The sequence below is a fragment of the Salmo salar genome, chromosome ssa20 (assembly GCF_905237065.1).
Source record: "Salmo salar chromosome ssa20, Ssal_v3.1, whole genome shotgun sequence".
NCBI lineage: Eukaryota > Metazoa > Chordata > Actinopteri > Salmoniformes > Salmonidae > Salmo > Salmo salar.
In genome coordinates this window covers 2,504,489-2,519,499 of record NC_059461.1, presented here as the reverse complement: position 1 = coordinate 2,519,499, position 15,011 = coordinate 2,504,489, and the positions used below count along the sequence as shown (strand labels likewise).

General features: G+C 45.8%; 1 protein-coding gene across 1 annotated transcript in view; it reads right to left on the bottom strand.

The window, feature by feature from the left end:
- The window catches only part of LOC106579812 (collagen alpha-1(XXVII) chain B), a 101,782-nt gene that overhangs the window by 37,208 nt on the left and 49,563 nt on the right, over positions 1 to 15,011 (bottom strand). The window contains exons 8-13 of the mRNA XM_014160011.2: positions 12,920 to 12,964; positions 11,155 to 11,208; positions 9,196 to 9,240; positions 4,298 to 4,351; positions 3,588 to 3,632; positions 30 to 83 (exon numbers count right to left, since the gene is read on the bottom strand). Of these exons, the coding sequence (XP_014015486.2) occupies positions 30 to 83; positions 3,588 to 3,632; positions 4,298 to 4,351; positions 9,196 to 9,240; positions 11,155 to 11,208; positions 12,920 to 12,964 (297 nt within the window). The remainder of the gene's footprint in view (positions 1 to 29; positions 84 to 3,587; positions 3,633 to 4,297; positions 4,352 to 9,195; positions 9,241 to 11,154; positions 11,209 to 12,919; positions 12,965 to 15,011) is intronic.

The window sequence follows — 15,011 nt, the reverse complement described above, 5'->3', positions numbered from 1 at the left end:
GGAACAGTCATCTCTGCTGTTTCACTTACTGGGTTTCCGTCTGGTCCTGGTGGTCCCCGCTCGCCAAAGTCTCCAGCAAACCCCTGAGTACACAAACAAAAAGAGAGTAGGCATGCTATCACTCAGTACCGGGGTGGCAGAGAGCTGTTAAACACTATGGAAGAAACAGATTGAAACACAACCATTCTGCAAAGCAACAAAATTGTACTAAAAATAATGGTATTGAACCATAATGCTTGTTATGGCCAACAATATCATTACATACCGTTACTTTCCCACACCCAGAGTAGTTGACCGTGAGAATATGTTCTTGGAATATTGGGCTTCCAAGTATAAACCATAATGGTGTGGCTGTATATTAGACACAAAGCTAAAGTGTTACGGCATGCACATTAGTTACAATGCAGTATTTGTTGCGTGGTTTTGCTTACCGTTCAGTTCAGCACATCAGCAGATCAAATAATAGTGATGAATTTCTAAATGAGTTTAGTTAATGAATGATTACCTAATTTCCCCTTCTAGTAACTACAGTTTTCATTTATTGATTCTTTACTTCTCCTTTATGTTTACCCACACTGCACTTCTGGATGTGCGGAAAATAAACCAAACACAATGTCAGCACTCAGTAGACAAACTCCATCCCTGTCAAAGAGGTTTGCAGAATAAACCCCAAGCAAGCGAGCAGCATATCAAGCAGCACTTCAAGCAGCACGTCCAGCAGAACGTCAAACAGCAGCACGTCAAGCAGCACGTCAAGCAGCATGCTGTAAACAAGCTCCTTGGACTCTTTATTCCTAGAGACTGTGTGCGTGCGCAGCGGCAGGAAATTCCATGGCTGAATGTTTGAGAGTGCGCGTGCTGCACTGAGCCTCGCTGGCAGGAGCCCTAACCAGCAGCCTGGGGACTGACTGGTTGGCCCGGGATCTGCTGACTGGGCTCTTTCCTTTCCTCATCCTCCTAGCTCCAACTGTTCCATTATAAAACCAGAGAACAAGAGCTGTGACGCCATGATAGGCTTCACTGAGGCTCTGGGAGGCTGAGGTTTCTGCTAGGCCACACGCTCAACGTGTGCTGCTTGTCACAATGCCAAGGTCAACAACACCTTGCTGTAGCTTCAGCTTCAGCCTTGGCCCTTCTCCACCACAGAATACAAGCGCTGTAGTTACTGTAGTTACTGTAGTTACTGTATAGACTGTATAGACTGTAGTTACTGTATAGACTGTAGGTACTGTAGTTACTGTATAGACTGTAGTTACTGAATAGACTGTAGTTACTGTAGTTACTGTAGTTACTGTATAAACTGTAGTTACTGTAGTTACTGTATAGACTGTAGTTACTGTATAGACTGTAGTTACTGTAGTTACTGAATAGACTGTAGTTACTGAATAGACTGTAGTTACTGTATAGACTGTAGTTACTGTAGTTACTGTATAGACTGTGCCTGTGTGATTAATGGTGCTAGTAGTAGAGGTCTCATAGGCCCACAGAGTGAGGATGGAAAATGTAATATTAAATGAAGCGATGGTGATATTACCAGCAGTTTCTATTGCATGAGATATTATTCAGAAGGAGGGAATGTGTGTGGCAGGCAGAGTGTTGAGTTAAGCATTAGTAAAACATCTGGGGGAAAGTAATACATTAGTAATTGCTGCAATGTGATGCCTTCGAAAAAGTGCAAAATGGCGCTTTTACCCAAACATTATAATAGTGTTGGTTTAAACTAAAACATATAGTTACTCCACAGCTCTTGAGTTGTTTTACCTCAAAGATGTTACTTGCAGGTAGTACGACATCTGCTGGAAAGGTAATATGTCTGATCGCAGATTAGATTAGCTCTGTCATATGCAAGTGCCACTCAGAGAACATTACGCTAGTAACTGTGAACATACAGAATGTATAGACGACTCAATGTAAGGAAGAAAAACTAGCTACTGAAGATGAGAAGGAGAAGGGCTGGTACGGCACCACAGAAACAAACACACAGAGAAATGCCATCATCAAAGGCTAAAGTTGCACTCTCCTCATTAAAAAAAAATACATCTAAGTAATTTAGTAGACACTCATCCAGAGCGATTTACAGCAGCAATTAGGGTTAAGTGCCTTGCTCAAGGGCACATCGACAGATTTTCCACCCAACCTACCTTTCGGTTACTGGCCAAATGCTCTTAACAGCGAGGCTACCTCAATAGCTATTTATAGTCTGTGCCAGCTTCAATTGTCGTTCACTGACCATCGTCAACTTAATAACCCACTTCATCATGTAACATTGTAAAGCTATGCTTGGGAAAATATCTCTATTACATAAGTAATTTGGAACATCAGGATTTTCCATGTAAGCACAACTCAATATGTTGATGGGAGAATTGGAAATCCCCATGCAGGCGCCAATGAAAATACTTCCCTGGTCTGTGACTAGCTGGTCTGGAATTCCAAAACCAAAAGTTCCTCCACTGCACTAAACATTGTTCCAATGTAATAGATTTTGTTATAGTCCAGCGTAAAATACTTTGTTATAGTCCAATGTAAAAGGCTTTGTTATAGTCCAATGTAAAAGGCTTTGTTATAGTCCAATGTAAAAGGCTTTTTTATAGTCCAATATAAAAGGCTTTTTTATAGTCCAATGTAATAGACTTTCGAATAACAAATACACAATCAATGTCTCAATTGTTTCAAGGCTTAAAAACGCTTATTTAACCTGTCTCCTCCCCTTCATCTACACTGATTGAAGAGGATTTATGAAGTGAAATCAATAAGGGATCATTGCTTTCACCTGGATTAACCTGGTCAGAGAACATCATGGAAAGAGCATGTCGTGTTTTTAATGTTTTGTACACTCAGTGTATAATCAATGGGATAGTTGCCAATAGTTGTAGTCCGTTGAGATCTCATCCTATTCTAAAAGATATACTGTATAGACTAGTGGAAATATGCAGACAGACTCGAGGCTCAAGAGTGAAAAGACAACAGTCTTCAACAGTCTTCCACTGTGGTTGTGTGGAGGCTACCACAACATGCATCACTGATGTATGGCTAAAGCCAAGATGTCCCCATACATGCTCAAGACTGTTCCTCTGAATAATAGCCATGTCATACTCACTAAATTACCCTAGCTGTATCTTTAAAGGGCAATTCTGCCACTTTTCAACCTCATATTCATCTCCAGCACCAAACCAGTATCTACACATGTGAAAACAGCTTGTTTCTATGGTGTGTGGTTAAAAAGATTAGAAGAAAGGCCCTTTAAAAAAATGCTTCTCTGTGACATCACAGAGTAGTATTAAAAGTAAAAAATGGTGAGTTTCAACCTGCAACATGTTCCTAGACCAAGGGAGGGTATTTTCCTGCTCCCCGCATCACCGCTTTAACTTTTGGTGAACTTTTAAACTTTATATTTTTTTCCCTACAAAACATACAAATGCGTCCATTTTTACATACGTTGACACTGGTATTGTGCTGGAGATAATGAAAATTAGGTTGAAAAGTGGTGGAATTGACCTTTAAGGTATGACAGAATGGGAAAAAGGAACAGTTGATTTCATGGTATTATTGCATTCACTATAAAAAGGTATGTTGAGAGAAATCTTTACCGGCCTACCCATCTTGCCCTTCTTCCCATGAACACCAGGAATTCCCTGAGGAGGAAGAGAAAAAGAGAAGGATGGGAAAAGAAAGAAGAGAGGAGGGGAACAGCAAAAGAAGAGGTAAATGTCAATAATAATTTCATATTTATTTTACAAGCAAATTATAAATGGTTCTTTAAGGTAGCCTACTAGAACCAATAGACATACTGTATCAAATGTAAGCTAGTGCAAGCATGTCCAAAAATACTCTCTAATATAGCCTACAATTCTACTCCAGTGGCCTGGGGGGGTTCTGGGAAAATGAGTCTTCGTCAGGCTATTCCGAAGCAGCTCTTGTTCCAGCTCCTTAGTGTTAGCCCATCTCCTGACTATTATCCAAACAGTAGGGATGGCTGGAATTCCACCAGCACTTGATCCTGTATTGGGAAGGGCTACTCCAGTCATCTTTTAGCGGTTTGGAGGCGAGGGCCTACTGCTAGCATTTCATCCAGTGTAAGCACTTCTATTTCACAATCATTTAAACTCACTAAGGGTTAGATCTGATCATCCTGACCGATAATAATGCCCACAGCTACTGTGTACCCCTCCCATAGGACTAAGAGAGGTGGTCTCTTTTTAGTCTCAGTAATGCACCAAACAAGTCATTCAAAGAGGTAGAAAGGTTCTTGTATAGTTATTCATTTTCATATTTCTAGGAGATATTCTGGACTACTTACTCTCTCACCATCAGGTCCAGGAAGGCCAAAAACCCCAGGGATTCCTATGAAACCCTGCAGATATATTGGTGGGATAAATGGGTATAGGTGACAGGAAGAGAATAAGGAGAGTGGGAGGATAGGGGAGAGCAGAGAGAGATGGAAGGGAGGGAGGAGGTGAAATAAGGGTTATGGAATAAAGCAGAGGAGACAGGTGAAGAAATGGATAGTGAAGAAGGCAGTGGGGGAAGAGAGTGGGGTGAGGAGAATAGAGGGATGAGGGACAAAAAGGAGATCAATTACATTTCTATAACTCTCTTCTCTGGTTTCATCACATCAGTGTGGCTTTAGTCCTTTTGGTGATTCTGTTGGCCGCAGGGGTGGGGCTCTTCGTGAAGAACAAAGCCTTGAGGCAAGTGTATATGCCCATGGACTGCATGGTGCTGCCTTCCACGATGTAGTCCAAGGGCACATACCCTCACGTCAGGGATCTCTGATGATTCCAGGGTGGCTGCTTACTGATGGAGGGCTAGAGGAGGGAGAGAGGAGGGCTAGAGGAGGGAGAGAGGAGGGAGAGAGGAGGGAGGGAGTAGGGAGGGAGGAGGGCTAGAGGAGGGCTAGAGGAGGGAGAGAGGAGGTAGAGAGGAGGGAGGGAGGAGGGAGGAAGGAGGGCAAGAAGAGGGCTAGAGGAGGGCTAGAGGAGGGAGAGAGGAGGGCAAGAAGAGGGAGAGAGGAGGGCTAGAGGAGGGAGGGAGGAGGGCTGGAGGAGGGAGGGAGGAGGGCTAGAGGAGGGAGGGAGGGAGGAGGGAGAGAGGAGGGCAAGAAGAGGGAGAGAGGAGGGCTAGAGGAGGGAGGGAGGAGGGCTGGAGGAGGGAGGGAGGAGGGCTGGAGGAGGGAGAGAGGAGGGAGAGAGGAGGGCTAGAGGAGGGAGAGAGGAGGGCTAGAGGAGGGCTAGAGGAGGGAGAGAGGAGGGAGAGAGGAGGGAGGGAGGAGGGCTAGAGGAGGGAGGGAGGAGGGCTAGAGGAGGGAGGAAGGAGGGAGAGAGGAGGGCTAGAGGAGGGAGAGAGGAGGGCTAGAGGAGGGCTATAGGAGGGAGGGAGGAGGGTTAGAGGAGGGAGGGAGGAGGGCTAGAGGAGGGCTATAGGAGGGAGGGAGGAGGGAGAGAGGAGGGAGAGAGGAGGGCTAGAGGAGGGAGGGAGGAGGGCTAGAGGAGGGAGGGAGGAGGGCTAGAGGAGGGAGGGAGGAGGGCTAGAGGAGGGCTAGAGGAGGAAGGGAGGAGGGAGAGAGGAGGGAGGGAGGAGGGCTAGAGGAGGGCTACAGGAGGGAGAGAGGAGGGCTAGAGGAGGGAGAGAGGAGGACTAGGGGAGGGCTAGAGGAGGGAGAGAGGAGGGAGAGAGGAGGGCTAGAGGAGGGCTAGAGGAGGGAGAGAGGAGGGCTAGAGGAGGGAGAGAGGAGGGCTAGAGGAGGGAGAGAGGAGGGCTAGAGGAGGGAGAGAGGAGGGCTAGAGGAGGGAGAGAGGAGGGCTAGAGGAGGGCTAGAGGAGGGAGAGAGGAGGGAGAGAGGTGGGCTAGAGGAGGGCTAGAGGAGGGCTAGAGGAGGGCTAGAGGAGGGCTAGAGGAGGGAGAGAGGAGGGAGAGAGGGGGCTAGAGGAGGGAGAGAGGAGGGCTAGAGGAGGGAGGGAGGAGGGCTAGATGAGGGCTAGAGGAGGGAGAGAGGAGGGCTAGAGGAGGGCTAGAGGAGGGCTAGAGGAGGGAGAGAGGTGGGCTAGAGGAGGGCTAGAGGAGGGCTAGAGGAGGGAGAGAGGAGGGAGAGAGGGGGCTAGAGGAGGGAGAGAGGAGGGCTAGAGGAGGGAGGGAGGAGGGGCTAGAGGAGGGCTAGAGGAGGGAGGGAGGAGGGAGAGAGGAGGGCTAGAGGAGGGAGAGAGGAGGACTAGGGGAGGGCTAGAGGAGGGAGAGAGGAGGGAGAGAGGAGGGAGAGAGGAGGGGCTAGAGGAGGGAGAGAGGAGGGCTAGAGGAGGGAGAGAGGAGGGCTAGAGGAGGGAGAGAGGAGGGCTAGAGGAGGGAGAGAGGAGGGCTAGAGGAGGGAGAGAGGAGGGTTAGAGGAGGGCTAGAGGAGGGAGGGAGGAGGGCTAGAGGAGGGAGAGAGGAGGGCTAGAGGAGGGAGAGAGGAGGGCTAGAGGAGGGAGAGAGGAGGGCTAGAGGAGGGCTAGAGGAGGGAGAGAGGAGGGCTAGAGGAGGGAGAGAGGAGTGCTAGAGGAGGGAGAGAGGAGGGCTAGAGGAGGGAGAGAGGAGGGCTAGAGGAGGGAGAGAGGAGGGCTAGAGGAGGGCTAGAGGAGGGAGAGAGGAGGGCTAGAGGAGGGAGAGAGGAGGGCTAGAGGAGGGCTAGAGGAGGGAGAGAGGAGGGCTAGAGGAGGGAGAGAGGAGTGCTAGAGGATGGCTAGAGGAGGGAGAGAGGAGGGAGAGAGGGAGGCATAGGGGAACTGGAGGACAAGAGATGATCAAAGGGAAAAAATAAATTCAAGAGTCAACAGGACCATGTTGGTCTTCAGATGAAAGCCAGCAGAAGGATGCAGGGTGACATAGCTGTTGGTACTATACTAGCAACAACAAATACAACAACAACAATAACAACAACAAATATCAACAAATATCACCAGCAACAACAATTGACATTCAGGTGAAAAGTTTTTTAACACAAGCTAATTACTTTTACAGCACCTCAAATCTCTTGTTGTACCAGCATCACCACAAAGAGCTCTGTGATTTCAATCATGGTGAGTTAACAGGGCCAGCTTTTTCGACGAATGGTGTTTACATTATGGCTTTTTTATGTGACCGCTCTGGTCTTGTTGATTTATTTAACATGCTTTTCACAGTTTATTTAACACAGCAAGTGGCTAGAGACCTCTGGAACAAAGTCATCTTTAGAGTAGGGTGTGCTGTACTGAACAAACAGAAAAATTGACTGTGTGGCCTTACTCTTTGTCTGCAAAAACCAAACTGTGTTTTAAAATGTAACATGTCTTGGGCAGGCACCCTGGTTGACAGTGATGCTCTCTGACCTTGACAGAAGTCATAAAGAATATTCTAAACATATTTCAATGATATGACTGTATTGGCAGTGGATTTATACAGGAAGTAAATAGAACATGATAGAAATCATATCAAACAGTGAATATTCAGTAAGGTTCATTCGGTACATGTTATTCTATAAAAACAAATACAGTGCATTCAGGAAGTATTCAGACCCCTTGTGTTTTTCCTCATTCTGTTACGTTACATCATTATTCTAAAATGGATTAAACATTTAAAAAAATCATCAATCTACACACAATATCCCATAAATACAAAGTGAAAACAGGCTTTTTAGAAATTTTAGCAAATGTATTAAAAATAAAAAACATGAATCCCTTATTTACATATGTATTCAGACCCTTTTCTATGACAATCAAAATTGAGCTCAGGTGCATCCTGTTTCCATTGATCACCCTTGAGATGTTTCTCCAACTTGATTGGAGTCCACTTGTGGTAAATTCAACTGATTGGACATTATTTAGAAATGCACACACCTGTCTATATAAGGTCCCACAGTTGACAATGCATGTCAGAGCAAAAACCAAGCCATCAGGTCGAAGGAATTGTCCGTAGACCTCCGAGACAGGATTGTGTTGAGACACAGATCTGGGGAAGGGTACCAAAAATTGTATGCAGCATTAAAGGTCCCCAAGAACACAGTGACCTCCATCATTCTTAAATGGAAGAAGTTTGGAACCACCAAGACTCTTCCTAGAGCTAGCCATCCGGCCAAACTGAGCAATTGGGGGAGAAGGGCCTTGGTCAGGGAAGTGACAATGAACTCTGACAGAGCTGCAGAGTTCCTCTGTGGAGATGGGAGAACCTTCCAGAAGGACAACCATCTGTAGCATTCCACCAATCAGGCCTTTATGGTAGAGTGACAGCCCTCTTGGAGTTTGCCAAAAGGCACCTAAAGGGCTCTCAGACCATGAGAAACAAGATTCTCTAGTCTGATGAAACCAAAATTGAACTCTTTGGCCTGAATGCCAAGCATTATCTCTGGAGGAAACCTGGCACCATCCCTACGGTGAAGCATGGTGGTGGCTGCATCATGCTGTGGGGACGTTTTCAGCGGCAGGGACTTAGAGACCAGTCAGGATCAAGGAAAAGATGAACAGAGCAAATTACAGAGAGATCCTTGATGAAAACCTGCTCCAGAGTGCTCAGGACCTAAGACTTAGGCAAAGGTTCACCTTCCAACAGGACAATGACCCTAAGCACACAGCCAAGACAATGCAGGAGTGGCTTTGGGAGAAGTCTCTGAATGTCCTTGAGTGCCCAGCCAGAGCCCAGACTTGAACCTGATCGAACATCTCTGGAGAGACCTGAAAATAGCTGTGCAGCGACGCTCCCCATCCAACCTGACAGAGCTTGAAAGGATCTGCAGAGAAGAATGGGAGAAACTCCCCAAATACAGGTGTGCCAAGCTTGTAGCGTCATACCCAAGAAGACTTGAGGATGTAATCGCTGCCAAAGGTGCATCAACAAAGTACTGAGTAAAGGGTCTGAATACTTATGTAAATGTGATATATTAAAAAAAAATCTTTTTTGCAAACATTTCTAAAAACCTGTTTTTGCTTTGTCATTATGGGGTATTGTGTGTAATTGATGAGATCATTTTTTTTAAATCAATTTTAGAATAAGTCTGAAACGTAACAAAATGTGGAAAAAGTCAAGGGGTCTGAATATTTTCCGGCTGCTCTGTATCTGCGACATCTATCAGACAGAAACACTCAAAACAGAACAAACAGCACAGTCAAGTTATACAGTATCTTGACAACTGATTAACAACCCTATACAGAACAGAGATACTACTTCGTTAATGCCATTTTTTAGATGACTCACCCGGACTCCTTTAGGCCCCATAATGCCAACAGGCCCAGGTAAACCCTACAGAGCACAGCATAACAAATTACATTACAAATGGATTTACATAATGCATTTCATAATGCATACAATACATTAAATGTCTCATGTCCATAAAACAGATAGAATTGTAAGTGGATTGGACCCAAATTGTGATTGGTGCTTTCACTATGCTTTCACATAGTGCTATCATAACTACCTGACGATTATTCGTTTTGGCTGAATATTTCCAAGATGTGTTTACAGGCATGCAGATTAGTGGAGGGACAGTCTTGTTTGTGACTCATAGAACATCTCCATTATGTAATCTTGAAGTCGAGCAGACCTTAATGAACATACATGGGCTCTATCTGCACTGTCTCAACTGGTCCAGTGATTCACACTGGCTCAACTCCTCAGGAGACCAGCTGGTCTAGTGATTCACACTGGCTCAACTCCTCAGGAGACCAGCTGGTCCAGTGATTCACACTGGCTCAACTCCTCACTATAGCCAGTGATTCACAGTCCACAGATGGTAGGGGGTGCTAAAACCTAATCCATCAGTCTGAAGTGTGTGGGTGTCTGAAGTGTGTGTCTAGCTAGGGAGTTACAACAGTGTGTGTGCGTGTGCGTTTGTGCGTGTGTGTGCGTGTGTGTGTGTGTGTGTGTGTGTGTGTGTGTGTGTGTGTGTGTGTGTGTGTGTGTGTGTGTGTGTGTGTGTGTGTGTGTGTGTGTGTGTGTGTGTGTATATATCTGGGGAGTTACAACAGTGACAGGGTAAGAGCACTAAAGAAACAGAGACAAAACACTACACCCCAGGTCTGAACTCTAAGCTAGCATAAACATTTTCTAACAAGCCGAGCTATGAGTGATTCTGCAGCTGTGCGTGTGTGTAGGCGGCGTTACAAACGTGCGATCTGGACAGCAGGGAGAAAGCATGTTTTACCTCGTGGAGAAACCCACATACTACTCAGCAATGAGAGACTTTTTAAAACGTATTCAAATGATATTCCCAGAAGTGGCAGCGCTGCATGAAACTCACAGTGTGAGCTCCTAAAGACTCCTAAGGAAACGTATTCCATGGGGGGAGCAGCTACGTTAGTCACAGATTGATTGCATTTCCATGTTCAGTCAAGGTATTGACTACTAACTAAAAGCCTATGGCAAGTCCAGGGGCAGCAAACCAAAGAATCATATCCCTAATCCTGCCACAGGTGCTTTTGACAGTCTTACAGTGTTGCAGCTCTTTCAAAGACCCTTTCATTCTCTCTGCCTACCTCGTCCAGAGTGTTTACACTCCCAATCCCTCACTCTAGCCTCTTATGAGCGGAGTGTGTTTGGTGTGTGTACTGTAGCCCCGCTTAGCCTTAGCTTTAGCCAGCACCGGAACACTAGACATGAATGTGTTTACTGTGTGTACTATAGTCCTGCTTAGCTTAGCCTTAGCTAGCACCTCTCGCTCTCTTACAGCTGTTAATGTACTGTATGGTGTGTAGCCCTGCTTAGCTTAGCCTTAGCTAGCACCTCTTTCTTACAGCTGTTAATGTACTGTATGGTGTATAGCCCTGCTTAGCTTAGCCTTAGCTAGCACCTCTCTCTTTCTTACAGATGTTAATGTACTGTATGGTGTGTAGCCCTGCTTAGCTTAGCCTTAGCTAGCACCTCGCTCTTTCGTACAGCTGTTAATGTACTGTATGGTGTGTAGCCATGCTTAGCTTAGCCTTAGCTAGCACCTCTCTCTTTCTTACAGCTGTTAATGTACTGTATGGTGTGTAGCCCTGCTTAGCTTAGCCTTAGCTAGCACCTCTCTCTCTCTTACAGCTGTTAATGTACTGTATGGTGTGTAGCCCTGCTTAGCTTAGCCTTAGCTAGCACCACTCTCTTTCTTACAGCTGTTAATGTACTGTATGGTGTGTGTAGTCCTGCTTAACCAGCACCGCGACACTAGATTTACTGCACCTGCCTGCCAGGATAACCTTTGGCCCCTGGGCTTCCGTCTGCCCCTTGCTCGCCCTGCGGAAAGAGGGAAAGGAGAGAAGGAGTGAGTAAGATGAGAGAGAAGGATTGAGATGAGAGAGGGGGGGCGGGGGTTGCCACAATAGTTGTGTCATTATCAGCCTCCATGTCGTTGGAGTGAAGCAGTGTGAGTTCAGGAAGAGGGGGAAATACAGGGAGAGGGTTCCATCTACACACTCTTCATAAAGACCCTTTGTTTCATCAGCACTGCGTTTGGAAGGCAGGAGAGCCACTGCAAATATTGAAGCTCTATTTTCAATGAAGTTCAACTGACTCCCAGTGGGTAGTTTTACGTTGTGGTAGAACCACTTACAGTTTGACTACTGTACAGTAGTAGTCTGTTAATCATGGGACTTTCCTTCACTAAAATATTTTCCATGTGGTGAAATAAATTTCAATTAATCCCTTCATGAAACTTCAAATACTTTATTTTTTTAACTTTAAATATATGCAGAGAACAACATGGGTTTTTTAGTGAATGGAAAATTACCGCTTATTTGTAATGAGAGCCAACCAATGTAATTACAGACTACCGGCAATAATGTTTATGCATCATGCATTTTCATTTCCCACTGAAAACCCAAACACGAACATCGCTGTGTGAGCCCAGTGTTGCATATAGCAACAGAAGAGCCAAAGAGTGTCAGTGATACTCTAGATCACTAGGACATTTCCTGACCACATCAAACTGACCAGGAACAACTCTGGGCCCTATGTATAGCCTTTAACTAAGGCCCAGATCATGTTCCTCGTGTGGTCAGTGAGAACTCAAGACTCTTTGTACTGATAGTACACTACACATTGCACATTCTTTGTAGTGAATGTAAACGCACTAAACACTATTTTTAGTATTTCTTTGGATTCCCTGGGAGAAGTGACCTTAGGTTGTCCAGACTATTTGACCCACTTTAAGCTCTGCCAAAAACTAAATTTCTCTGGCCAAGATTGCTTAAGAACTAATGTGTTCATGTTTAACATCCTCCCCTGACAAGGCTTAGTCTCCTCCTTGTTGTAATGGCCTTCTTTTTCTTCTCTCTCTCCTTCTTGGATCTCTCTCTCTTTCTCTCTCTCTCGCTATATATATATATATATATATATATTTATTTTTTTTTTACTTTTTTTTTTCCTTCTCTCTATCTCTCTCCTTCCCTCCCATTCTCCCTGTGTGTCTCTCTCTCTCTCCCTCTTATTTTCTCTGTTCAGGAATTCATGTTTGGGTCCTCAGGGAGCAATGTGTTCTGACAGCCGAGCCATAGCTTCAGCTTCGTTGGGTAAACAGATGGAGAGTCTATTGTCTGATGTATGCAGTGGTTTAAACACAGTCTAGGTTGAAGATGACGAAGGATAAGACAACGGGATTGTAATATCCCATAAGACTTTGCAAAAAGCTTTGAACGACACTGGTCCAATGAATTTGCTTAGTGTTCTAAAGCTGCCACATGGAATGTTTCTTAACCTGTATATTTTCGACCAAGGATGCAGTCAGGAAGACCGACACATTAACACCAGTTCAAAGACACAGAAAGAGGGCAGTTAAAATAACTACTGAAACAAGCTGTTACTCATGAGAATACGTTTCATGAAACAGTGGTTTGCGGAAGCTGTCCAATCTACAATAGGACTTTCCCAGACCAGATTCTGAGCTATCCTATGTTCATGTATCGTCAGCAGAAGTTATTGCTATGATATGATACAACAGAATACTCACAGAATCTCCTGGTTGACCAGCAGGACCTGGATGGCCTTTCTGTCCCTGCAGAGAGAGGAACAATACAGTTAGAAAACGTTGTATGGATATGATAAGGATGACATAACTCCTCATATCAGGGATATGAACAGTACCGATATGCTATGCTTCATTTCAGTTACCAAGTTCAGTTACCATAGCAACAAGATACAGACTCACATGTAGTCAATCCGAGACCAGTGGAACATTAACAAAGTTCTGAGAGAAGGAAAGGATGGAAATAATATAGAGGAGTAGTTTTTGATCAAAGAGTTCCTTTAAAATCTCAAGGTTCTGTTATGTAAGAACACACACACAAACACAAACACACACTGTGTGGAGCTGTAATCATGTCAGAGTGTTTCCCTGTGTTTAATTACTGAATGTTTACTGGACGAGACTCCTCACCTCACACGCTTCAAGATTGCTTCGATCACGTGGACTGAGATATGTTCCGGATAGCACCGAACAACAACATTGACGTATACGCTGATTCGGTGAGCGAGTTTATTAGCAAGTGCATCGGTGATGTTGTACCCACAGCAACCATTAAAACCTTCCCCAACCAGAAACCGCTGATTGATGGCAGCATTCGCGCCAAACTGAAAGCGCGAACCACTGCTTTTAATCAGGGCAAGTCGACCGGAAACATGACTGAATACAAACAGTGTAGCTATTCCCTCCGCAAGGCAATCAAACAAGCTAAGCGTCAGTATAGAGACAAAGTAGAGTTGCAATTCAACGGCTCAGACACGAGAGGTATGTGGCAGGGTCTACAGTCAATCACGGACTACAAAAAGAAAACAAGCCCCGTCGCGGACCCCGATGTCTTGCTCCCAGACAAACTAAACAACTTCTTTGCTCGCTTTGAGGACAATACAGTGCCACCGACACTGTCCACGACCAAAACCTGCGGGCTCTACTTCACCGCAGCCAACGTGAGTAAAACATTTAAACATGTTAACCCTCGCAAGGCTGCCAGCCCAGACGGCATCCCTAGCCGCGTCCTCAGAGCATGCGCAGACCAGCTGGCTGGTGTGTTTACGGACATATTCAATCAATCCTTATCCCAGTCTGCTGTTCCCACATGCTTCAAGAGGGCCATCATTGTTCCTGTTCCCAAGAAAGCTAATGTAACTGAGCTAAACGACTGCACACTGCCCTAACCCATCTGGACAAGAGGAATACCTATGTAAGAATGCTGTTCATCGATTACAACTCAGCATTTAACACCATAGTACCCTCCAAACTCGTCATTAAGCTTGAGACCCTGGGTCTCGAGCCCACCCTGTGCAACTGGGTCCTGGACTTTATGACGGGACGCCCCCAGGTGGTGAGGGTAGGAAACAACATCTCCACCCTGCTGATCCTCAACACTGGGGCCCCACAAGGGTGTGTTCTCAGCCCTCAACTGAACTCCCTGTTCACCCATGACTGCGTGGCCATGCACGCCTCCAACTCAATCATCAAGTTTGCAGACGACACTACAGTGGTAGGCTTGATTACCAACAACGACAAGACGGCCTACAGGGAGGAGGTGAGGGCCCTCCGAGTGTGGTGTCAGGAAAATAACCTCAACAAAACAAAGGAGATGATCGTGGACTTCAGGAAACAGCAGAGGGAGCACCCCCCTATCCACATCGACGGGATAGTAGTGGAGAAGGTGGAAAGTTTTAAGTTCCTTGGCGTACACATCACGGACAAACTGAAATGGTCCACCCACACAGACAGCGTGGTGAAGAAGGCGCAACAGCGCCTCTTCAACCTCAGGAGGCTGAAGAAATTCGGCTTGTCACGAAAAACACTCACAAACATTTACAGATGCACAATCGAGAGCATCCTGTCGGGTTGTATCACCACCTGGTACGGCAACTTCTCCGCCCACAACTGTAAGGCTCTCCAGAGGGTAGTGAGGTCTACACAACGCATCACCGGGGGCAAACTACCTGCCCTCCAGGACACCTACACCACCCGATGTCACAGGAAGGCCAAAAAGATCCTCAAGGACAACAACCACCCGAGCCACCGCCTGTTCACCCCGCTATCATCCAGAAGTTGAAGTCAGTACAGGTGC